Source organism: Centropristis striata, chromosome 16, assembly GCF_030273125.1.
Source record: "Centropristis striata isolate RG_2023a ecotype Rhode Island chromosome 16, C.striata_1.0, whole genome shotgun sequence".
Lineage (NCBI taxonomy): Eukaryota > Metazoa > Chordata > Actinopteri > Perciformes > Serranidae > Centropristis > Centropristis striata.
In genome coordinates this window covers 21,447,443-21,473,315 of record NC_081532.1, presented here as the reverse complement: position 1 = coordinate 21,473,315, position 25,873 = coordinate 21,447,443, and the positions used below count along the sequence as shown (strand labels likewise).

The 25,873-nt window shown below is 39.6% G+C and overlaps 1 protein-coding gene across 1 annotated transcript in view; it reads right to left on the bottom strand.

Moving 5' to 3' along the window:
• Positions 1-25,873, bottom strand: part of trappc12 (trafficking protein particle complex subunit 12) — a 47,433-nt gene that overhangs the window by 15,319 nt on the left and 6,241 nt on the right. Inside the window, 2 exon segments of the mRNA XM_059352810.1 lie at positions 3,153-3,291; positions 7,048-7,161. Of these exon segments, the coding sequence (XP_059208793.1) occupies positions 3,153-3,291; positions 7,048-7,161 (253 nt within the window).

Below are 25,873 nucleotides of genomic sequence, written 5' to 3'. Positions count from 1 at the left end.
GCACGCACGCAAATTGGACAGAAGGTGTCATATGGATACATGTACAAAATGTGTTTGAGACAAAGCTTATATCTGAATAACTATAAGGCCAAAATGCATGCATGATGCTTCATTTGAAAGGTAATATCTTCTAGTTTTGCACATGCTTAAAACACAACTAAAACTGCATCAGTTCAATAGAACAAAACGTTTTTTTGGTCTAACCCTACCCCTGCCCTAATAGTATCCCAGTCTTTGTATTGTAAGGTTACTGTATGTCACAAAGCAAATTATCATATTCTTTTTTATTTAAATTTTTGACTACATGCATACTTTTTAGGAATCATGGTTGTAAAATAATATTATAATAATATTATAGGAAATACTCTGCAAAAGTGGATCCTAAATCCTAGATAAACTGCATTTCTGGTTGATTTCTGTGACACATACTGTACAATTCATGAAATAAAGTAGTGCTTTTCTTTAAATAAAAGGATCCTTATAATAATGCTGCCTGTTGATAAGTGTTGTTTTAGGTCATTACTAGAGGTGTGAATCAGCAGAGGCCCCACTATACGATTTTATCACAATATTTGAGTCACGATATAATTTTATTGCAATTTCAAGCATTTTGCGATATGCTGAGTATTGTAGGGCTGCAACTAACGACTATTTTAATAGTCGACTAGTCACCGACTATTGAAACGATTAGTCGACTAATCGGATAATTATTAATTTTTTCTTAAATTTAGCATGAAGTTGCTTTAAATATGTGGCAAATGATAATAAACACAAGAAAGATGGGTACTTAAATGAAAAATGCATCTTTTATTCAACAATTCAGCTGCTGATTCATAAAAAAAAAATAATAAACCTCTGTCCATTTTTTCTGGACAGGAAAATGTGTTTTATAAAACTGTATTTCTGCTCCATCAAGTGGGTGGAAATGGTTCTGGGTTCTGGATGTAGTCTGGGTTGAACTGGGCTGACCTGTTGAAACCTCGTATCACAGACCAGGAGCCTGTTGCTGCTGCACATCTGCTTCTTCTGCAGAAAGGCTCCATGCTGGCTCACTGCATGCATTTAATTTAAAATACGTTCGTCAGACATAACGTTAAAGCTCTCTTTTAAAGCGAAAAAAAGCGCTTATAAACCAAACGTATCGGCTGAATGTTACTTGAATCTTACCGAGGCGAGTCAGACTCCGTTTGGTTCAACTGCCCGACGTGCTTTCTATTTAAATGCTCGTGCATCGCCGAAGTGCTGCCGTGATACGCAGGTCTGCTTTGCAAACCTTGCAAGTCATTTTTTTATTGGCCGTATCCAGGCTAAAATGCTCCCAAACTTTCTAAGTTTTGGTACGTGTAGCTGTGTTGGACGCCGCAAGCGCGTACGTTACTGCTCGCGCTCGGCAGAGATTGTAATGAAGTGAGATGCCTCACTCTGTTGGAAAAACACGTCTGGCGACAATAGTCGACAATGAAATTCATTGTCGACTATTTCTATTATCGATTTTTGTCGACAACGTCGACGAATCGTTGCATCCCTAGAGTATTGTGATACAATATATACTGATTTAACTGTTAGACTGCATTTTGTGTCCATAAAATCAATCAAGAATTGTGTTGTCAAATAAGAGAAAATTCTCGGTCTATTCAGAGTCTATTTCGGAGCGCTAAATATCGATACTTGGCGGCCATGAATCGATATAATATTGCCTGCAAAATACTGCGATACTATGCTGTATTTTTCCCCCCAGCTTTAGTCATTACATAATGAGTGACAAAGTGTTACTGTTGGGAGACAGATGTTAATGTGAATGTCACATTAATTGTTGCATTAACTGTGCATGGCTCATGTTGGTAAAGAGAACTGTGTAAGAGTTTTAATATATACACCCAGTCTAGCAAGCACACTCATCTTTTTGTAGAGCCTACATTAAACCAGTTAAGGGGCCAAGACTCTTTCATCCAGCTGAGGAAAAAACAGAAAGGACCCCTATTCAAAGAATCTGGAAGGTTTAGCATTTGCCCACAAGTTGATTTTATTCAACCTGTCAGAAGACTGATGCATCTCTGTCTTACTTCATTGATTAAAACATGAAAGGAATAGCAGTAAAGTATGAAGATTCAGCTTAGAACAGGACATGAATGAAAGCTACTTGTCAGGCCAAGTGGCATTCAGGTCTCAATATTTTTGGACTCAAAACTCGGCTCAAGTTTTTATTTGGCAAACTAATTAATAACTGCCAAACATTGATTCTTCCAGGGCCAAGTCGATCTTAATTTTTTCGGTGAGTGATACATGGGCAGCCGTCTCTCAAGGCGTTCAGAGAGTGAGATCATGGGTAATAGATAGTCGATGTGAGCATTGGGCTGGAGAAATGTTTGACTTCTGATGCCAGGCTACACAACTCGTGCCAGTTTGTCTGCGAACACCTAGCAGGGCACAAAGCGTTTAAATTGAGCAATGGAAAGTCAATCGAGGCTCTCTTTAGAAGGCTGAGCCGTGTAGCTTCAAGTGTGCTTTTTCCTTATAAATGTGTGTGTGTGTGTGTGTGTGTGTGTGTGTGTGCAGCTGTGTCTCTGCTACTGCCTTCACTGTGGTAGCCCGAGGGGCGAAGCAGATCCAAAGTAATGGGAATACATTAGAGAGCAATTCATGCAGTGTAAAAAGAGGAAAAACAAAACCAAAGAACTGCTGGAGACAAGTAGAGTTGCTGGAGCTTCTCTACGATACAGTCTAATATCAAGCTCCTGGCAGAAACTTTCCTTTGAATATTTAATAGGACAGTGGTGGTATGCCTGTGTGTCCTAAAAAAAACTTGGGCAAAATGCAAAATCCTTTTGGAGAGCAGGCTAATAACACATTCAAAACTCACAGATAAGAGTTGCAGAACAGCTTTTTGGTGCTGTCATGAATACTACTATTCAACTTTCAGTCAGCTTTCAGAGAGAATGCATGGAGCAGCTTTCGGACAAAAGAAAGATGAAAATACATATAAAATGATCCATGATTTTATAATGGAAGCTATTCTAGATAAAAGTTTCTGTGATTAATATCAAAAGTGCTGCTCTTACATTATATTTCAATAATGATAAACCCAAAGGACAGGGTGTGCTGTGGTTTTATACAAGCTGAGTGTGTGTGTGTGTGTGTGTGTGTTCGTGTACCTCTCCTCCCAGGGTAAACAGTGGGGTAGTACTCGTAGTAGAGGTCTGGTTGATCCAAGTTGCCAAGGGGCTCAAACTCCAGTTCAGCATTTTGGAAGAGATTCAGCTTGGTCAGGAGGGCCAGCCGCACAAACCAGAGCTGGAATCCACACAAACACACCTCTCTTTGTTTGTTAAAGGAAAAAGACATGTAAGGTACAAAAAAAACTAGACTATCTTGTCTGGTCACAGCTGTACTGCCTTCTGTCAGACTTTATGTCTCTTCATGTGTTTTATGTGTCTGCATTTACACTGCAACTGTGAACCTTGGAAGCATATTTTTTTTGTTTTCCCATTGATAGATAGTACCTGTTACTAGGGTTGGTTCATTGTGTGCAGAGCTCCAACGTTCTATCGACCCCCCTTAGCATCATCAACAGTCGATTTAATTGTCTGGACTACATCATCTCTCTACAAGTGTTGTTCATGGCTTTGTGAGCATCCAAACACGACTGGTACAACACATTTTTGCTGGTACCGAAAGTGACTCTTGGAGAGTCGAGTCCAGCTGAGTGCAGTGAAAATAAGGCATTATTCATCTGAGAGAAACTTTCTAAATTAGTCCCAAAACTGAAAATATCTTACAGTTTGTATGCAAGTATAACATGACATGTACATAACAGATTATAAAGTGCTTTAAATCATCATCAGCAGGGAAAATACCCATAAAACACCCAGATCAACCCTTGAAACTTTAAGTCAACATAAAGAAGTGGAGGTGAGAGGGGGCACAAGAGCAGTCACCTTTGGTTTTTACATTTGGTACAGCAAGCACATTTTGGTTGGAAGTCGCTCAGTGGCCTGGAAACAAAGGCAAGAGCTAGCCGTGCTCAGCCTTAAATGTGATTAATATAATCTTTAAAAGGCCCTTTCATGCTGAATTTCAGGTTCACACTTGTAGTTTGGGTTACTACTAGACACGTTTACATGCTTTAATGTTCTAAAAACACATTCTTTTTCTCATACTGTGTTTCTCACCCTCTGTCTTAAACACTCTGTTTTAGACTTGGACAGGATCACAGCCACTTGCAACTGTGTCCTGATGAGAGAGTTGGAGATGGAGATGGACTACCTCCTAGTGAGACAATAACATGAAAGGATCCAGCGTGCAAGCCACCAAACAAACTGTTCTCTATCCATCTTGACTTTGTCCCACAACAACATTGCCTTCTCATTAACACAGACCCTCAGATATCTGTTGAAGCTGCAGAACTGATCCTTATTACATTAAGAAAAAAACACACAGACACATAAAAAAAACATATTTAAAAAGCACCAAAAACACTTACAACCATTTAAAATTGTGCCAGAATACAAAACAAACAGTAATATGCAGCACGAGGCAACAACACGGTTTCAACAAGTCTTGTGCACAGAGCAGAGTACAAGGGCGGCCTTCTTAATGAGCGTATGCAGCCATCCATCTTCTGGATAGAACGCCACAAACCCAGGCATAAAAATGTGCCAGCAGCAACATCAACAAAACATATAAAAGGACAGTAAAACCAACTAACAACAAATATCCCAGAGTGTGCTTTCTTACAGATGTGAGTGTCATCATTTCTAACACACTGTGCAGATCAAGGTGATAACAGTTTCGTTTTTTCATTACTTTTAGTTTTAATTTCGTTGTCAATTTTTGTTTTCAAATTCAGGTAGTTTTAATGAATTTTTTAGAGTGAGTTTGCTAGTTTTAATTTTTTTTTTTTTGAGGTGGGGGGGATGCTTAGTTTTAGTTTAGCTTTTTTGTAACGGGGGATTTGTTGGCTGAGAGATTCAATAAGGTCACAATAAATGTTGCCTTTATTTCCTTTGCCTCATCCATCTTAGCCCAAATAAGTTTACTAAGACATAAAACCAAATAGATGAAATCTATTTGGTTTCTATCTATTTGGAAGGCTTCATATCAACCAAAAAAAGTTGACAAAGACGAAAACTAAGGACATTTTCACTATAATTTTGGTTCGTTTTGTAACCACAAAATACAGTTTCAGTTAGTTATCGTTTTTTTAAAAACTCTCATTTTTATTTTAATTTCATCCATCCATCCATCCATCCAGGGGTGGGCGATATGGCCCTAAAAGAATATCACGATATTTCAGGGTATTTTTGCGATAACGATATTCTTGACGATATTACAAAATACTGAAATATATATAGAAAATATGATTTTTTAGTCTGTAGAAATAAATAAAAATCAATCATAAATCTAAAATGTAGAGTAAATTGCAAATTTCAACAGTTGCTGAATACAAAAAAATTTACTTTTGACTCTTGAGTATTAGCAAATAATAAAAAATAAAAAACATCTCCCCCTCGGGAGAAAATTTTGTACATTTTTAGTTAAAATGCTTCAATCTCCACTTTAAGTGGTAAATGTGAGCAAACACCTCTCACATAACATTTTCCACAGTCAACAGGGCTTTCCACTAGGACATGGAGCAGCCAGACAGTGTTGAAAAATAGCTGGTTAGGGGGAGAATTTTTTTTCATAAAAGCCTAAATTTGGTGCCTCTCACACATTTTAATGCCACTATTCCATCATATACACTGATCTTTTCATTGCATATTTTAATGAAATATTGTAAAGGAGAATCAGGGTTCTTGTGTGTTTTATTTAAGGCATCTTATTTTGACAGTCTTTTTGTAATTTCTGTGGTGGATTCTGTGCTCTTATTTTAGCGACAGAAAGTAATAGTTTTTATAGTAATAGTAATTTTTGTGATTAAAACAACTTTAATTGTTAGCTAATATTAGCTCGCCGCTAACAAATGGCATAGTGAAACAGTGGGAAACCCTTACGCCACTACGTCAAAAAGTAGGAATGTGGCCAATATCATGATATTCATTTTTCATACTCATAACAAAAATATACCGGTATAATTGTGTACGATACGATAAGGCACACCCCTACATCCATCCATCCATCCATTTTCTTCCGCTTATCCGGGGCCGGGTCGCGGGGGCAGCAGGCTAAACAGGGCATTCCAGACCTCCCTCTCCCCAGCCACAACGTCCAGCTCCTCCTGGGGGACCCCAAGATGTTCCCAGGCCAGGAGAGAGATATAATCCCTCCACCGTGTTCTGGGTCTTCCCTGGGGCCTCCTACCAGTTGGACGTGCCCGGAACACAACGGGAGGCGCTCGGGATCCTCGGGATCCTTACCAGATGCCCAAACCACCTCAGCTGGTTCTTTTCGATGCGAAGGAGCAGCGGCTCTACTCCGAGCTCCCTCCGGATGTCTGAGCTCCTCACCTTATCTCTAAGGCTGAGCCCAGCCACCCTACGGAGGAAGCTCATTTCAGCCGCTTGTATCCGCGATCTCGTTCTTTCAGTCACTACCCAAAGCTCATGACCATAGGTGAGGGTTGGAACGTAGCTGGACCGGTAAATCGAGAGCTTTGCCTTCCGGCTCAGCTTCTTCTTCACCACCACGGACCGGTACAACGCCCGCATCACTGCTCACGCCGCACCAAACCGCCTGTCCATCTCACGCTCCGTTCTACCCTCACTCAATTCTAGTTTTCATTATTTCGTTAGTTTTCGTTAACTATAATAACCTTGGTGCAGATGTGCTAGGAAACGGTTAATCTACAGTAAAATGCAACTTAGTATCAGTGAAATGCCTTTACATTATCAAGGAGGACATTTCATTACATAATTCTTCTAATGCAGGGATTTATTTCAAACTAGCTGCAAATCGGTTTCATTTTCAGAAGCTATTTGGGAATTATAACATTAAATTTGTACAACAAGACATGTCTTGGCTTTACTCTCCAACACCCACCAGCACACAGAGAGACAGACAGACAGACAGACGGACGGACGGATGAAGAGGAAGTCTCTGGCGTCTTACCTGCAGTGAGTCGGTGGTGTGGGAGGTTGGCTGTCCAGCCTTTCCATATCCCTGACCATGAGCTGTCAGCAGCCGGCCCGTCAGATCCACCGCAGCCCGCCAGTTCTTACTGCTCTGCAGGGGGGAAAAAGACACAGCACACTGGATCTGAGACGCACACCATGACTGACTGATGGAAACCTAGAAAAAGACCTGCAGCGAAAACATATCAATGTGGTTCCAGCTATCATAATCACAAACAAATTCAATAGGACACATCACGAGCAAGGTATCATTTCGGGAACAACCACCCTGTTTTGAGTTTCAAATGCATTTATTGAACCAAGCACATTTTTTCACGATGCCTCCCTCCACTGTTCTCACACAAGGACAGCAGATTTGAAGCATTTTTCCTCTTTGTTACAGCTTGTTCATTAGAGTTCCAAGAATGCAGCAAAATCACGACAATGAAATCCTTCAGGGAAAAATCAGTTTACAATCCGAGTTTGACGGTTTATTCTTGACCTCTGAAACAACAGTTTCAAACATTCACAACCCAGAACACTTTGGCAGTGTTTACAGTTCATGCAATGTTAACACAACATCCCAGGTGTCATATTTTTAACTCTAAACTTCTATTCTCCATCTCTGCACTGTCAAATAAAGGCAAAAATGTCAGAAAAAGTTCTGGAGCTTGTAGATGCATCACACTGTCCAGAGCTCCAGATTGAGCTCAGACAGTTACAAGGGACATTCAAACATAACATAATTACAGAAATCATGAAATCCTGAGTTTTTTTTTCCAAAATCATGATATTTATTTTCTGCCATGTTCTGTGTGAATTTTGAATGTGAAATTCACATTTCATATATTTATGTTTTACACGGAGTCCCAACTTTCTCTGGAGTCGGGTTGTATCATTATATATATGATTGATGGTTAAATTGACACACATTGTAAAAAACAAACAAATTAAATGTACTTTATCGTTATATTTATCAATACATTTTGGTGTCAGATTTCAAGCCACAAATTAGAGCCCTGATAGATATATATCGGATTTAATCACAGTCACAGCATGAATGTTGTCCAATATGTGCAGAGATAAATTGCTTTTTTAACAGAAAAATACTGTAGAAAACATAATTTAAAAATGCTGATCACATACTTTGAACAACAGTGCACATTCTGACTTAAAATCTGGTGGTAAACAGAATAGAATGACATCATCAATGTCAACTCTATAATGTCATTCAACACAGGAGACAAGACATTAAAGGGACTGTAGCAAAATGCAGCCAGCATCAAGGAATACTCTTGCATCTTGGAACATTAAATATATAATGTCTATACTTTCTAACATAATTACAAATGTAACTGTATCGTTGCAGGTATAGAAAGTATATCGGAATTTTTCTCTCTAAAATTGGTATTAAAACTCCAGTATCTGTGAGGCTCTACCACATTTTCCCCAATGGGAAAAACAAAAACACAAAACCTATTTGAATGGAGGGAATTCTCAGTGGAAAAGTTATGCAATAAGAAAAAAAGCAGACTACTAAAATATTCAGAAAAATCTAATCAAAGGCAAGCACCTTCTTACGGCTTAGCAGATAACATTTAGAACAGCTTAGATGCAAAGAAAAAAACACATGACAGTGTTGGCTCTGAACTGATGATGTGACATCTAATGCTGCAAAACAAAAGTTTCTCGATATGAAATGAGGCAGGTGTGGGTGTAAGGACACAACTGAGAGTGTTTACACTGATGTGTGGAACTGCCAGCCATTGAGACTGGAGGACAAAGTGCCCACTCTCATAAACACAGCGTACAAGCGCACACACATATACACACAAAAAACACACACACACGCCTGGATATTAGCAGCATCTGCTTCCACAGGAGGTGGTACAATAGGTAAGAGGGGGGCAGGGTTGGGTGGGGGGGTGGCGGGTGTAGAGTCACCCCACCCCATCAACACACATGACAAGGTCGGCTCGCCGATTGGGTCCTAAGTGCTGTGTCATTCATCACAGCCAGGGAGCTAATAGGAGAGAGAGGAAGAGAGGGATACTTTCTCTCTAGTCATCTTTATCACAAAACTCATCACCCTTTTCCCTCTCTTTTCTTTGTTGTCCCCTATTCCCCATTCATCTTCTTTCCTTCCCCTCTTCCGCTCCTCCTCCGCCTCTCTCTCGTCCTCAGAAGTCCCCCTATACTTTCTTCTCCCTCCATCTTCCTTTCCTCCTCCCCTCTCCTCTGACTCTCATTTCTGCCTCCTCTCTCTTCCCGCTGTCACTGCTACCTCCCCTACCGCTACTTCCTCACTCCCCCCTCCCTCCCTCCTTCCCTCTTCTCTTCTCTCCTCTCCTGCCCTGTGCCAGTAGCTGCGCTGCCTCTGAATCTTCATTAGGGGGGGAAATGAAGCTGAAAACGAGGAGGCAGCCTGGATGGCCAAAAGCAGCTGCAGTCACTCACACACACACATATCCGACAGTATGCTACAGTACACCACTGCCCAGCCGAAGGGCATAAGAAGACAGGTAGGTGTAGGTGTGTGTGTGTGTGTGTGTGTGTGTGTGTGTGTGTGTGTTTCGAGGTATCTGTGTGAGATTGGGATACGGCATGAGAAGGGAAAATGAGAACAGTAATGATGTACAGTAGCTTTATACACACACAGGGCACAGAAGGATAAGGAGTTTCAGCAGAGGACAAGCAGGATATGGATGGAAGGAATCTGGCCCACATGTAGTGAAAGAGCACAGAAGTCAAAGTTGGCCATCGTGGCAGGAGGAAAAAAAAAAAACTCTGGGCCAAAAATGTTGGAAGAAGAAAAAAGGAGCAGTGGGTAGCCGAGTGGAGAGCAGGAGATGAGGAGAACAGAGCTGAGGGCCAAGGGAGCTGCAGAGAGGCAGCGCAGGGAGCCAAGTGAAAAAACCCACAAAGCTGCAAAAGTGAACTTCAGCTCAGGTCTTATGTAACGATGCAGCATCACTGCGATGGTTAGCCTTATGGTCTGATACCAGCCTATACTTTTAGGTGTTGAACCACACCACTCCAAACCAAACAGGCATACAGTAATACAGGAGCTGTGATCAGAGGAGACAGCAGGCAGGCTTTGTGTTCTGAGCGATGATCTCCTGTGACCAAAAAGTCACAGGGTCAGTCTTCATTTAAGACAGAAAATGATGGACGTGTCTGCTCCACTGTCATCTCAAATGGCTGAACCTGAGCTCTGACCCAACATGCTAATCAAACATTTACAATGAGCAGGGTGCTGTCTGGGAAAAGAAGTAAGTTGATCCCTGAGACAGGGACAATCAACTTACTGGACACATTTGCACATTTTTACATATACATATTTATTTATTTACTGCAGTTGATTGTCACCTTTTGAGGTCTAGTAGTTTGTTTTTATCTTTCTTTTTCTTTTCTTCACACAATGGGACTGTGAGGAACAAAATTTGAATTTCAGTGTGTATTGTACATACTGTGAAATTGACAATAAAGTAGACGTTTGACTCAGAATACACCGACTGCAAATCATTGTCTTAGCTCAATATTTCTGGGGTGTATGTATATGACCCATGACTGCCTGCTTCAACTGTTTCCAGGCTGCTCATCTGCTGTCCTCTTCTACATCATTGCGCGGCTGTTTTCAAAAACCTGGTCATTTGCCTCATAAGGACAGTGCAAGGTATTTATTAGGGCCCAAGCATCGAGTGGTGATTCTTATATAATTTAGCGTATCATTACTTGTTTGTTTTAAAAGGGACAAAAGCATACTAACTACTAATATTCAAAATATTCACGTCACAGACACAAACATGAACTATTCCTGTAACACATGGCCCACAAAATTGCATTGACTAAACACTGTCAGCAATATGGTTTTGACCTGGTTTCTGTTTCACTACGTCAACTTTTGCCTAAAGTTGTTTTTTTTTTTTTACCAAAAGCTGCTGCCGTCTTACGCCTGAATTGAGCAGGCTGATCAGTTGTTCTTTGCAGTAAATCATTGTAACATCCGACAGCATTAATCCTGCAGCACCACTCATGAGAGTCACTGCAGCATTTTACATGTTTACGGCAATCAGACTGATTGATTCACACCTTTCCAAAATGATAATGACAATCAGTGATATGCACCACACTGGGATATCATTTGAAGATGAAGTGTGATCGGTGAACGCAATTTATTTATATCAGTCGTTTCTGTTATGGAGTGTAATGATTGTGCGAGGAGCTGCTACTTGCTTTATTTCCAGACTTGGCTAATTTACACAATCCATATGTGCAGGTGGTGAAGGTGCTGGGTGAGGTGACTGGGGAAGGTGTGTGTGACAGCTACCGAATTGTCTCCAGTGTGCTCTGTGCACCTGACAGCAGTGTCGTGCTCCCTGCAGCAATTTTAAACACAAAAACTGTATGAAAATGTCATATTTGGTGATTAACATGCAGCATTAAAAGATATAATTAACACTCACTCCTGCAATACTTTAAAGCTATTTGATGTGATTTTTTATCACAGTTAATGATAGATAAATCATGATGATTATAAATCTACCTAATGATAAAGTAGATCTGTAACTGGCTTTGAGTGTATATTTACAAAAACAAAAATTTGTCCATTTAAACATAAACTATCCACTCTTTGTGCAGTTTTAACTGGATAAACAGTCTGTTTTATTTATGTTTTAGACAAACTTTTTTTCGGAATTGGGGTTGTAAATCAATAATTTTTAAGTGACAGAAAATATCTTTAGGAAAATGTATTTGACATATACTTTGAGATAAACATTATTTAGAGCACAAACAATGACTTATTTATAGATCCAATATTTAAATTATATGGTGCCAAATTAATGTAACTTGATGCTTTACAAACCACTTATTAATCATTAATTATTACACTAAAATTTAACATAAACTGTTAAAAAAAATCGTAAAAAGTCTGGCAGCAAAAGTTGCAAAACAAAATATTAAAAAATACAGATAATAAAGTAAAAGTCACTATATAAAATACTATGTATGTTTAATATATTTTTTTAAACTTCAATATGACGGTATACTTTTATGATTTCTTTAAATATTTAAATTTAATTAAATTTAACTTTTACTGTAAGAAAACAGTAAGTTGCCTTAATTTTACATTCAGGAATATGATGCATTTTTTTTTAAACATTTGCACATATAATTTAAATAATTTAACATTTAATATAATTAAGTGATTAAATAATACTGTGAAAAATCTATAATATCCCATTATAAAATAATACTACTAATATTTTTTTGTGTTTGCAGTGCAGCTAAAAGTTCATGTGCACTTGTGTGCAGAACATACAGAGTGCTGAATGCTTTGGTTGTCTTGAATGCCATCATGCATAGAAACCAGGCTGTCACTCCCCAGGTTTGAATGATTTCAATTAACACAGAGAAGGGCGTTGGGAGGACATAAAAATAGAAAAACAATAAGCTGATGGTGATTAATAATTTAGCGCAGCTCAAATGACTTTGCAATAAGGCATAATCAGATCCCCCAAAATCAAATGAGGAGGCATTACCAAGGTGATTTATTGCCAATGATATTAACGGAACAATTGACTACAGAGGCTTGGTGAAAGAAGAGTGTGTTGGGATTGGGTAGGCATGTCTCTAGCACGGTAGTTGGGAAGGGCCTTTTTCTTTTGTTTGTTGCTGCTTGTTTTTGAGGGCGGGAGATACCGAACCTGCCTTTGTTCCACTGAGAACAAAACACCAGACAAAAGAGGAATGATAGGAGGGAAAGAAGAGGGGGAAAAGACAGATATGACTCCACTGAGTGACAGTTTGATACTCAAGATGGTTTCCAAGGTAAGCTCAAAGTTTTCAGGCAAGATCTTTTCTCTGACAAACAAGCGAGACGTGGACAGATGACAAGTAAGCCAAGAAACTTAAAGAGAGCACATCAGTAAAGCATGTCAGAATCACCTTCCAGACAAATGTGTGCATTAAAAATGTGCACCCATTACATCCTCTATCTCTCGCTCGCATACACATAATTAGTCTCGTTGCGAGTTTAAAAGGGGTGAGGCTTCTAAAATGTGTTGACGATCGTCAGTTCAGTGCGCCTTTCCTTTGGTGAGTCAAAAAAAACACACAAAAAAAAACACTGCATAACAAAGCTTGATGAACAAACGAACGCCCACTTGTTCCCTCGCAAGACCCAAAGCCTCCAGGCGAATCAGACTTAAAAAGGTTTCCTCACACCAGCTTTGGTTAACACGGGGAGCTCCTGTGCTGCTTCAATTAAGACCCGGCATTTTGGATTACACAGAGGGGGTGGGGAAAATAAAAAACATTTGTAATATGCTATAAGTGCATGCCAGTCATTGCAACAGTGGCTAACTTTACTTTGATGCCTCTGTAGTCGGTCCACAGACACTTGAACCAGGGGACACGATATTGCCCTCAAGCTGGAGGACGGCCTGCTTGACTACTGTACTGATATGAACTTCCCACAAAAGCCATTTTGTCTCCCACAGGCAATCGCTGGACTCTTCAAACAGTATCACTGAGAGACGTTGAGACACAAACTGGCATAATATATTATGTGAGGACACCGCTCTAGCTTATGGCTTGTAAGAGAACTCCACATAACACTCCCTGAGACAGTTCAACACAGCTTCCAAGTTCTAAGTGACGCTCCTCTGGGTAATATTAACCACTGATTGACTAGTGGGCTACTGGATAACTTTTGATGGTTTGGTTGTCAACAATAAAAGAATGTCCCACTTGTCTTTTCCTCCGAGGGTGCTGCAGAAGACAGCGTTGAAGAGAACTTCTGTCTCAAGCTTGACTCACATCCAACGACTCCCAAAGTACCACACACACACATGAAGTTTTCAGAATACTGCAAGACATGGAATTGACGGATTTGGCTACTGATCAGCCATCATTTCCATCACTTCTGATAATATTATAGCCGGATAGATAAATCGGTTGACTGACATTATTGGCTGATATTGGCCTATCAAAGGAATATTATTGTATTAATAGTATTGGCGTATATGCTGTCCTATATGTGCCGTCATGACATTTTTTTACACAATATATAATGCAAAAAATGATAAATGGTGTTAGCTATTCATTTTACCATTTTTCATTTTTTAAATTTCTTTGTACCCAGCTCTCTGGGTACATTGGCAGACAATATTATAATATTGTAGTTTAAATACCTATTCATTTATATACTCTCACCTCTGCACATCTGGCCAATCACTCTGTAAAGTGGGCGTTCTGTCATATTTCACTTGATAAGCGAAAGTTTGAATTGGCGGTTGTTGCAACATTTCATTTACAAAGGAAATGAACTGTGATGGAGCTGGAGGAAAAGTAGTCAATAGGATTCATCTCCTCCGGATCATCAATGTCCATCCAATAGTGCTGATACTGAGATATTTCTGTCTGGATCTCAGTGGTGGTCTGACTAAAAGTGTGGGTAAAAACCCACCTACTAGTTTAACACGTTACCTGCTGGTTGAAAAGTTGAAAAACAAGAATGGCACGATATGTCACGATTCCCAAGTAAATCTAGGTTTTCCGACCCCTACACTGTAATAAATGTCTGTGCACATTTACAATATTTAAGTGGCAGCAGCTTCACCTGCAAAATACTGTATATATAAGAGAGTAAGAAACTGTATAAAACAATAAATAAATACACATATTTATTGTTTTATATAGTTTCTTACTTTCTTATTGTAAAAAATACAGTGTATTACTAGAAATACATAATAATACATTTGTAGTATAATACTATATTCTTGTAAATTCACAACAAAATACTGTTTTTCAGTAAATTATTGAATATTAAAAGTACACTGCAAAAAAAAATCTGTGTCAATTTTCAGTAAATTCCTGTAAGTAATAGCATTCTCTTAAAGTGCTGTAATCATTTTTTTCTTCCAGATTGCATTGCAATATACAGCATGCCACTGTAGAATACTGTTCATATTTCACTGTAAATATACAAAAGGTTTACAGTGTGCTATCAGCCCCTTTATATATCAGTGCAACAGTAATACATTGGTAAGTGCATTATTATTGGCATCAATAGGAATAAAGGCAAATGTTTAAAAAAAGCTCACAGAAGTTGTAATAACCTGGAATGATCCTTTATGCTGGCAGACCGAGCGGCTGAACACCCTCTGTGCTTTATAATAAGTCTGAGCATATGGCTGCTGCCAACATAAACAGAGCCAGGTGAAAACAACTACGGTTAAGGTTTAAACATGCCCTTCAGCGCTACAAAAGCTGACGGAGCATTATCCAGACCCCGGCTTGCAAGTGTAACTGGTGGTGGAAATGACAGCTATGTAAAAAGGTTACGATAATGACAAGTAAAGGTTGAAGCAATGATATCAAAGTGCGATGCAGCAGCTCTGGGTCATTGCAGTGATTATGGGGGTGTGTCTGTCTGACCCAGCCAAGGTGGGTCTCTCGCTCTCTATTTCTCAAACACACACACACACACACACACACAGACACACACACACGCTGGCCCCTGGCCCAGACAGCATCACACTGTGGGAGGAAAGAGAGTCTCTGGTGGATGGTACAGAGGGAGGGAGAAAGAGATAAAGGAGGAGAAGAGGGGGAGAGGATGGGAGAAGGGGGGTGATTGCTAATGAGAGAGACAGATGAGGCCAGCCCAGGGTAGTGCTGAGCCAGAGACTAGCCCACTGCTGACCACACCACAGAGGTCACTGGGAAGACAAAGGGAGAAGCAGAGGGGAGGCCAGGACAACTCCAAATCCAACTTTAATAACCAACAGTTTCTAAAACAGACAAAAGTTAGAAATAATATCGAAGAAACTTAAATTATTGTGTCACCGAATACACTATTTTAAAGTTTAGGATACAGCTGAAGTCCACCTGTCCATGTAAACTGGGCCAGAATTGAAATATGGCCACAGTAAAGTTGACAAATAGAACAAACAACTGAATTATCAAATGCTCAAATCAATAAATGTGCTAAATCAGACTGGGAATTGTGTGTGATATGCGGGCCAGAAGTGCTGTAACATTTTGGTCAGGTCAGCATGGGATCAGGAAAATACCAATTTGAAGTAGATGGCAGTCAGGAAAAAATATTTGTGTTATAACTATTTCAATAGCAATGGTTCTAGAGATATGGCAGTATCGTTTTGTAAGTCATGCCATTGTATTTCTGCACATATTTTCAATATTTTTATCACTTTTCTGCACGTTACAGCTCCCCTCCACCGTTTTTTCTGTGAAATATTTTTACTTTTACTACAGCTAATCAACCAACAGAACAATTATGTTACTGAAGAATCAATTAAGTCATTCATTAAGCAAAAATACCAAACACTTTTCTCGTTTTTCAAATTTCTCTGTTCTATATCCTTGAAAATTGAATATAGCGATTTTTGATGGTTGGTTGGACAAAACAACCAATTTGAAGATGCTACCTTGGGCTTTGAGAAATTGTGATGGGCATTTTGTATTGACAGAATAACAGATGGTGAAAATTAAATGTAGTTTACATGTACAATGACTCACACAGAAGTCAAAAGTCTATGGTCCAAGTATAAAAATATATTGGGGATGTTTTACAGATTCCAGTGAAGTCTTATTCTACAGGAAAACTCATCAGAAAGAATTATGGACTGTGTTTGTGTGATGGCAGCTCTCCTACAGAGACTCCACATTCACCCGCAGATGACAGACACGAAGAACCAGAGAAGGAGAGAGGACAAGAAGAGCCTTCTTCTTAAGTCTCTTGTGTTCATTTGTGAATTAGGAGCATCAGTATGTTTATGTACTGTATGCAGTGGCAGTCGGTGCAGCTTCACTCTGGCTCTGCAGCATGACTCACTCTGCCAGCTCATAGCATAGCGTGCACGCGCACACACACGCAGACACGCGCATGCATGCACGCACACACACACAGGACCACCACCAACCATTACACAACATATATAGAATAGAAGAAAATGTGTTGACACCTTGTAAAAAAGGTTAACTATACATCATGATAGAGTCATTGTTATCTAAATTCAGTTACAAAACAACTTCTCTATTTTGGCCGTTTTTGACTTTTCATTCTGACTGTATATGCCACCTTACAAAATGTTTAGCATACCATGTATGGATCATTTTTTTCAGCACAACCTCACCCAAATGACCTAAAAATGATTTTTTCACTTTGACTTCCTGGATCAACATTTCAACCCAAAAGAAGCAAAACTAAAATATGATTTTGAAAATGATGTTTTTTTTTACTTTCAAAACACAAACATGCCCAATTAAGAAAATTTAAATGTTGCAGATGTGAACACAGGTTGCAAAAATAACATATAAGAGGTAAACTGTGGATAACATCTAGTTGTATGTTGTTTATCCCAAATATATTTGACCTTATCTTCGGTTTTACTTGGCCTATCATCATCAAACAAAAACATGGAGGATGGCGTTTAAAGCCAGAACTTTAGAGGGAAGCTGACAGCAGGGAAACACGCTGCTTCATTTTTACGTTGTGATGTCATGAAGAAGTCATCTGATTTGATCACAAAGATAAAGTAAAAAGTTGATTTGAATACTTTCACATGAGATAATACTTTAAAAACAAAAAGACTAAACCTAAAATTCTTACAAAAGGCAAGTGTTAAGGTTCCTGAGAACGATCATGACAAGTGTTTAACATGCGTCCTCCTCAATTTGTCCAAATCAGTTACTTTGCAGTCCGCTGCATTCGCAACACAAAACCACATAAGATCAAGAGACATTGCGAGATCACATGATAACCACCATAACAAATGTGTTGCTAAATATCTCTAAAGGTGGACACATTTACCATTGCACAGTCTATACTGTCATATTGCCCAACCCTATCCCTGATTTGTGAATACAATCCATCACCCACACACACATTTACTCGTGTCAATTAAAGGATCCCAGATTCTATGAAATTCATCAGCTGTCCTGACAACATCAAGCTGCTGTCTTAATGGCCACATGCTTCCTGACATTTTCACTTCACTGCACATGCATGCCAGTATACTTGTGTGTGTGTGTGTGTGTGTGTGTGTGTGTGTGTGTGGGTGTACGTTCTCATTTTCCCAATTTCAGCTTCCCCTCCTACATCACCTACGACAGCTTTGATCTATGACTTCGTTTGATCTTAGAAGTTTGGATATTTCATAATTTATTGGTAAGTTAATCATATCAATGCAAGTAGATGGTAGTAGAAGAAGAAGCAGGCAGATGGCATCTGATTCATTCATCAGACGGAGTGACTCAGTCAATGATTATTATGTCAGCAAAGCCTTCACATGGGGGCTGCTCTGATCGGGACCAAACAGAGCACCACCCAGGCTGATGCAGTTAGTTGAGATGTTGTGCTCCAGCTGGAGGCCCTGGGTTCAAGTCTCTGTGTCAGCAATCACCAGCCTTATTGAAGTGTTGTTGAACAAGACACCAAATCTCAAGTAGCAGCAAGAGAGCTGCTCTGTAGCCGACTCTGACCTTTGGACTCGCAGTGAAAAAAAGGGAAGTGAAAAGAGAAATTCCTTCCAAGGGTCACAAGTACCAAATTATATGGGTTTCCTTCTTTTAAAAACATTGATGAAATTATGTGCTAATGTGCAACATGAGGCATTGAATGGAATAAATTACGGTGGCTAAATATTCACCATGGAAAATCCTAGCCTTTTCCACACATTTGTAATGGGATTAAAAGTAAAACATAAGACCACGAAACTGACAGTTTGGTAGATTTAGCAATAATGACATACTTCTGACAACTACAGACAAGCTGTTCTTTGAGCTAAATACTAAAGTCGGCATGCGAACAACGAAAAAAACAAATAATACAGCTGAGGCTGAGGGGAAAGTCATTTTTGCAAGCATTTTGTCATAAAACCAAAGTATATAATGATAAGTGAATACTTTTTAACCCTATTGTGGTAAAGTAAAGGGAGGGTGAGGATCACAAAAGTTATAATTCATCCAGAAGGGCACATGCATGTCTGCACCAAATTTCATAGCAACGCATCCAATAGTTGTTCTGAAATTTCACTCAAAACCACAAATGTATTCTTGAAAGCACAGAACTGGTGTTTGCACCATGATCCCCAAAGTCATTAGGATATGGCATCTGGGAACCATGCATACTAATTTTGTGGTAGTCAGTCTACTCTGTGGAAAGATATTTCTCAGGATAAATGAATATCCTGATCTGCTTGTGGTGTGAAAGAGGAAAAATAAACACTTCGTGATTCATCCTCCGAGGAACATGAATACTTAATTTCACAGGCAAAAGCTATGGTCATGAAAAAACCCCAAGAAAAAAACAAACTGATAAACAGTGTGTGTACAGTCAGGTCAATTAATATTTGGACATTGACACAATTTTCAACATTTTGGCTCTGTGCACCACTACATTGGATTTCAAATGAAACAATCATTATATGCTTTATGTACAGACTTTTTTAGCTTTTACTTGAGGGCATTTACATCCAAATTAGTTGAATGGTGTGGGTATTACAACACATTTTATATGTTCCCCTTCACCTTTTTAGGGGATCAAAAGCAATTGGACAATTGGCTGCTCAGCTGTTCCAGACGTTTTTTCGTTTGGAATCTGGTGGCCAACTCTCAATATGAAGTCCAAAGAGCTGTCAATTATCAGTGAAGCAAGCCATCATTAGGCTGAAAAATCAAAACAAACCCATCGGAAAGATAGCAAAGACAGTGGGTGTGGCAAAATCAACTGTTTGGTGCAATCTTAAAAAGAAAGAACACACTGGTGAGCTCAGCAACGTCAAAAGACCTGGAAGACCACTGAAGACAAGTGTGGTGGATGACAGAAGCATCCTTTCCCTGGTCAAGAAAAACCCCTTCACAACAGTTGGACAGATCAAGAACACTCTTGACACTCTCTAGGAGGTAGGTGTATCTGTGCCAAAATAAACAATTAAAAGAAGAATTCACCAGAGTAAATACAGAGGGTTCACCACAAGGTGTAAACCATTGGTGAACCTCAAAAACAAGAAGGCCAGATTTTAGTTTGCCGAAAAATATCTAAAAGAGCCTGTGCAGTTCTGAAAAAACATCCTATGGACAGATGAGACAAAGGTCAACTTGTACCAGAATGATGGGAAGAGAAGAGTATGGAGAAGGGAAGGAACGGCACAACATCCAACGCACACCACCTCATCAGTGAATCATGGTGGTGACAGTGTAATGGCATGGGCATGTATGGCTGCCAATGGAACTGGTTCTATTTAAATGGTAAAAATGGTAAATGGGTGCTCTTATATATCGCTTTTATCCAAAGCGCTTTACACTACACACTACGCTCATTCACCCATTCACATACAAATTCATACTGGTGGCCGAGGCTACCAGGGTACACTGGTGCCACCTGCCATCATTGGGAATTCATTCACACATAGATGAACGCAGCATCGGGAGCAGTTTGGGGTTCAGCATCCTGCTCAAGGATACTCCAACCCGCACCACCAACCTTTCGATTACTGGATGGATGCTCTACCAACTGAGTCACATTGAGCCCCTATTATTTATTGATGATGTGACTGCTGACAAAAGCAGCAGGATGAATTCTGAAGTGTTTTGGGCGATATCATCTGCTTATATACAGCCGAATGCTTCAGAACTCATTGGACGGCGTTTTATAGTGCAGATGGACAATGACCCGAAGCATACTGCAAAAGCAACCAAAGACATTTTTTAGTGGAATGCGAATGCCAAGTCAATCACCTGACCTGAATCCAATTGAGCATGCATTTCACTTGCTGAAGACAAAACTGAAGGGAAAATGCCCCAAGAACAAACAGGAACTGAAGACAGCTGCAGTAGAGGCCTGGCAGCGCATCACCAGGGACAAAACCCAGCGTCTGGTGATGTCTATGGGTTCGAGACTTCAGGCTGTCATTGACTGCAAAGGATGTGCAAAGTATTAAGCGTGACAATTTAATTTATGATTATGTTAGTTATGTTGTCCAATTACTTTTGGTCCCTTAAAAAGGTGGAGGGCACATATAAAATGCGTTGTAATTCCTACACTGTTCACCTGATTTGGATGTAAATACCCTCAAATTAAAGCTGGAAGACTGCACTTAAAGTAGGGGTGGGCGATATGGCCCTAAAAGATTATCACGATATTTTATTTATATTGAGTATTTTCGCGATAACGATATTCTTGACGATATCAAAAATAATGAAAAATATATAGAAAATTATTTTTTAGTCCGTATAAATAAATAAAAATTGTACAACAAAATAAAAATCAATCATAAATCTAAATGTAGTGTAAATTGCAAATCTCAACAGTTGCCAAATACAAAAAAATTACTTACTTGAGTATTAGCAAATAATAATAAACAATAACCTTCTAGGGGGTCTGGGGGCCCCCCTGGGAGAACATTTTGTACATTTTATAGTACAATGTGATCAATCTCGTCCACTTTGAGAGCTAAATGTGAGCAAACACCTCACAAACACATCATTGCCTATTTTAATTAATTATTGTAAAGGAGAATAAGGTTCTTCTATGTTTTATTTAAGGCATCTTATTTTGACAGTCTTCTTGTAATTTCTGTGGTTGATTCTGTGCTCTTATTTTGAAAGCTGCATTTGTGAAGCGACAGGAAGTAATAGTAGCTTTTTGTGATTAAAACAACTTTAATTGTTAGCTAATGTTAGCTCGCGGCTAACGAACGGCACAATGCAACAGTGTGTTTGGACCGTTTGGACCTCTGACAGGACATGTTGATAGTATTTAGATCGCCTCACGCACACACAGACGCTCAGAGAGAGAGAGAGAGAGGGGACGGGACTGATACATTACAGATACTGTAATGTATCAGTCCCGGGACTGACTGATACATTCATAACTTTTGTTATGAATAGTGTAGATATACTTTCAGTAGCTTGAAATGTGACGTTAGCGCAACACAAGAGACTCTGGCGGGCCGCCAAGGTCTAGGTAATTAATAGGAAATCCTTATGCCACTTTGTCAAGAAGTAGGGCATGTTGCCAATATCGTGATATGCATTGTTTTTACCCATAAAAAAAATATACCGGTATTATCGTGAACGATACGATATGGCACACCCCTAACTTAAAGCACATCTTGATTGTTTGATTTCAAATCCATTGTGGTGGTGTACAGAGTCAAAATGCTGAAAATTGTGTCAATGTCCAAATATTTATGGACCTGACTGTATATATGATAAACAATGCCATTTTCACTAGCTCCTAGGGATTGGAAAAACATTTTTATTCTTAAAAGCCGCTGTTGTTGCCAAACAGAAAACCATTACGCACATGTCAAAATACTTAAAATAGGTAAAGCCATTCACATTGCAAGTTCATCAAAAATGTTGATGGCCAAAGATCTGCACCCTAAAACCAGGACTCCACACCTGGAAAGCACGGATGTCCACTGACACTGAACCCTTTGTCTGTCATTTATTTTGGATTTGTCTTCTCTTGTCTGAACAGTCATTCATAATAGATTATTACAAAATAGCTCTTACTTTTACTGAATTTAAATGTAATATTCTAATATTTGTGAACATTGGCATTTTATATTTTCTAGTGATTCAGGAGATGCTGATGCCAATGTTTATTCACTACAAATAATCAAAAATGGTGATCAAGAAATGAAACCAAAAGGGGCAGAACCTTCAGTAGCTCTACACATCTCAAACTAAATGTGTGTGTGTGTGTGTCTGTGTGTGTGTGTGTGTGTGCTTAGGGACAGGTGAAGCCCCCTTCTGCCTCTATATATCTCACACATAACATTGCTTTCTCTTTCTTTCTTTGCTTGTCATTCCTTGACATCTCTCCTGTAGGCCTACGCTATCTTTCTGGCTCACTGTCTTTCTCCTTTCCTTTGCCTCTTGCTCCAGGGAGCCACCCACACCTATTTGCAGACAGCGTATGATCCTCTCTCTCTCTCTCTCTCTCTCTCTCTCTCTCTCTCTCTCTCTTTCACACACACACACACACACACACACACTCTCACCTATACCATATAGTGCAGTTGACTGCAAGCTAAAAGTACCATCTTGTGTGTGTGTGTGTGTGCGTGTGTTTGTGTGTGTGTGTGTGTGTGTGTGTATGTGTATATATACACCGAGTCCAGAAGGCCCTTGAAATATGCACAGCAGTACCATGCATAATACATAGGCACAGCAGGAGAAAAGAACTTGTGAGAGAGTGGATCTCCACCTCTCCATCTCTCCACTCCAACCCTCCCCTCCTCCTCTCCTCTTTCCCCTCTCTCCATCACACGTTCTGCTGCTGCTGCTGTGCATATGTTTTAAATAACAACTGTCTCACAGGGTCAGTCGTGGGTCAGAAATTATGATAGAGGGAAGGCGGGAAGGCTAGAGAGCTGCATAGATAGATGGTAGCAGGAAAGGGATTGCGACAAGGCTGCACGGTCACAAAGAAAGACAGGCATTTTTATGCTTGGCGGAAGAATAATTCACTGTTTTCAGTAAAGCTCAGGCTTGACCACCCAGCAGTGTGAGTAGAACCAGTGACTGTACAGGCTTCGTACAGGCTTACTGTCAGGAGGTCAGACAAGCTGCAGAAACCAGAGAATGTTAAGCTGTGGTAACCTACCAGTGTTTTTATCATTTACCTAAGTGAGCTAATGTTCCATGAAACCAACTGCACTGCACATGTTCCTAACCTAAATGGACTGAACTTTTCTCAGACTGGTCTCCCATCAAAAACGACCACATAGGACGTTTGTGCAAGCAGCAAAAAATTACCAATATTTATGTTTTAGACTGTCTTTCCCCTCTAGGGGCTGTAATAATTATGAATGACAGTGCCAGACTCCCAGGAGAATAGGGTTAGTTTCCTATGTGAAAACAAAAATAAACAATGTGATTTAAACATCACTGAACTGCCATGCTTCATGTTTTTATGCAACCATATCACTTCCAGTAGTCACGTCACCTTCGTAACTACTTTACTTCCGGTATTTAAGTACATTTATTTACTTTTTAAACTGTCTTTAATAACATTGAACCAGGACTTTTATTTGCCCTAACACTCAGTGGTTTTGTAGCCTAAATTCAACCAAACTGCAGCCTTTTTTCCCCCTTTCTTTTTTACAACTGCAAACTGTAAGTGTTTGCATAATGATGTAATCGCTGGACATTTTGACAAATGCTCATATGAGTCGTTATGGGTGGTATTGACAAACAACCTATTCTGTCGTTTAGGTTGGAGATTTAATTGGATTTTTCTACTGTTACCGACTACTCAAAGTGCCTTAACACTACAGATAATCATTCACACATTCACACACATTCATACACTGGTAGCCATGGCTACCCTACATGGCGCCAACTGCCACCATCAGGAATCACACACGGATGGAACAATTTGGGGTTCAGTATCTTGCCCAAGGATACTTCGACATGTTCGTCAGAGATCAAACCATCAACTTTCCAATCCGTGAACAACCGGTCCATCACCTGATATCATGATGTTTGCAGCTGATTATCACTGGCTGGTCTACTGAGCTTCTGATATGTGCATACCAGCTGTGTGCGGTTTGAAACAACCATGCCAAAATGTACACAATATACATGTTAGTATCCAGCATACAAAGTGCACTGAGTCGCCAACCTAAAGTCACTTACTGTGTCTCAAATGGGATACTACTGTTAGTTCTTCATTTTAAGAGACCTGACCTATTTTCTCTTTGGTTTATTAACTACTGCTCATTAATAAAGCAAAAGTATTACATATCTGATTACTCAATTAATTGATGGAATAATAACTACTAAATAATCAGTGGCTGCAGCCTTTGACAATAAACAGTGGAGTTTAGCAAAGGAAGGATCGATTTGGAACGGCTTTATTTTAACTTGCAAAATCCATTGCACTGTGCATGGAGTGGCCCAGACATGGATCCTTAGGGTCAGCTTGGGACATAGTTATTATTTCATCGATACGCCTTATCTAGAATTATGGAAAATCCTATATTTTTCATGGCCTCTGCCAGGTACAGTCCAATGCACCTGCACCACCCCAAACTAGGAACTTGACACACAGTTGTTCAGTAAGAAACAAGTGGAAAATAACTATAAAGCAACAACAGAGCGTCAAGAGTTGACGCTCTGTTGTTGCTTTATAGTTATTAACTCTTGATGGCTGCTGACAGCAGTGTTGAAACAGCATTGTAGCAAAAGATCTGCAAGAGAAAGATGGCGTGCATTCCAACAGTAAGGCTTGAAGTTGGTCTTGTTTCAAAATGTTCTAAAGTTTTGAAAAAGTTTACCCTGCTATGTTCCCTCTCCAAAGAGGCAGTAGAGAAAAAAGACCCTAATTTTGGCCTAGTGAATACAATAAAGGTGTCTCTGGTGGGGAATGTATTGACACTTTTGTTATGTAAAACAAAGTCTAATTTTGACCTGCAATTTATTGCAAGCTTTTTCCCCCTCTTACTGCGTTATGACACAGGGGAGACTGTGGCTCAGTCGGTAGAGCGGTCACCCACTGATCAGAGGGTTGGTGGTTGATGCTGTGTTCATCGGTGGCAGAGTGGCACAATTGTAGGATAGCCTCAGCCACCAGTATGAATGTGTGTGTGAATGGGTTAATGAGCGTAGTGATTAGTGTAAAGCACTAAAAAAATAAATTAAAAAAATTTGATAAAAGCGCTATATAAGTGCACTTATGACCCTTATATTCCTGCACTGTTGCTATTAGCCGACTCCACTCAGAAAGGCATGCCTGCAAATCATGCAAAGTCAAAATAAAGACAACCTCTGTCATGCAAAGA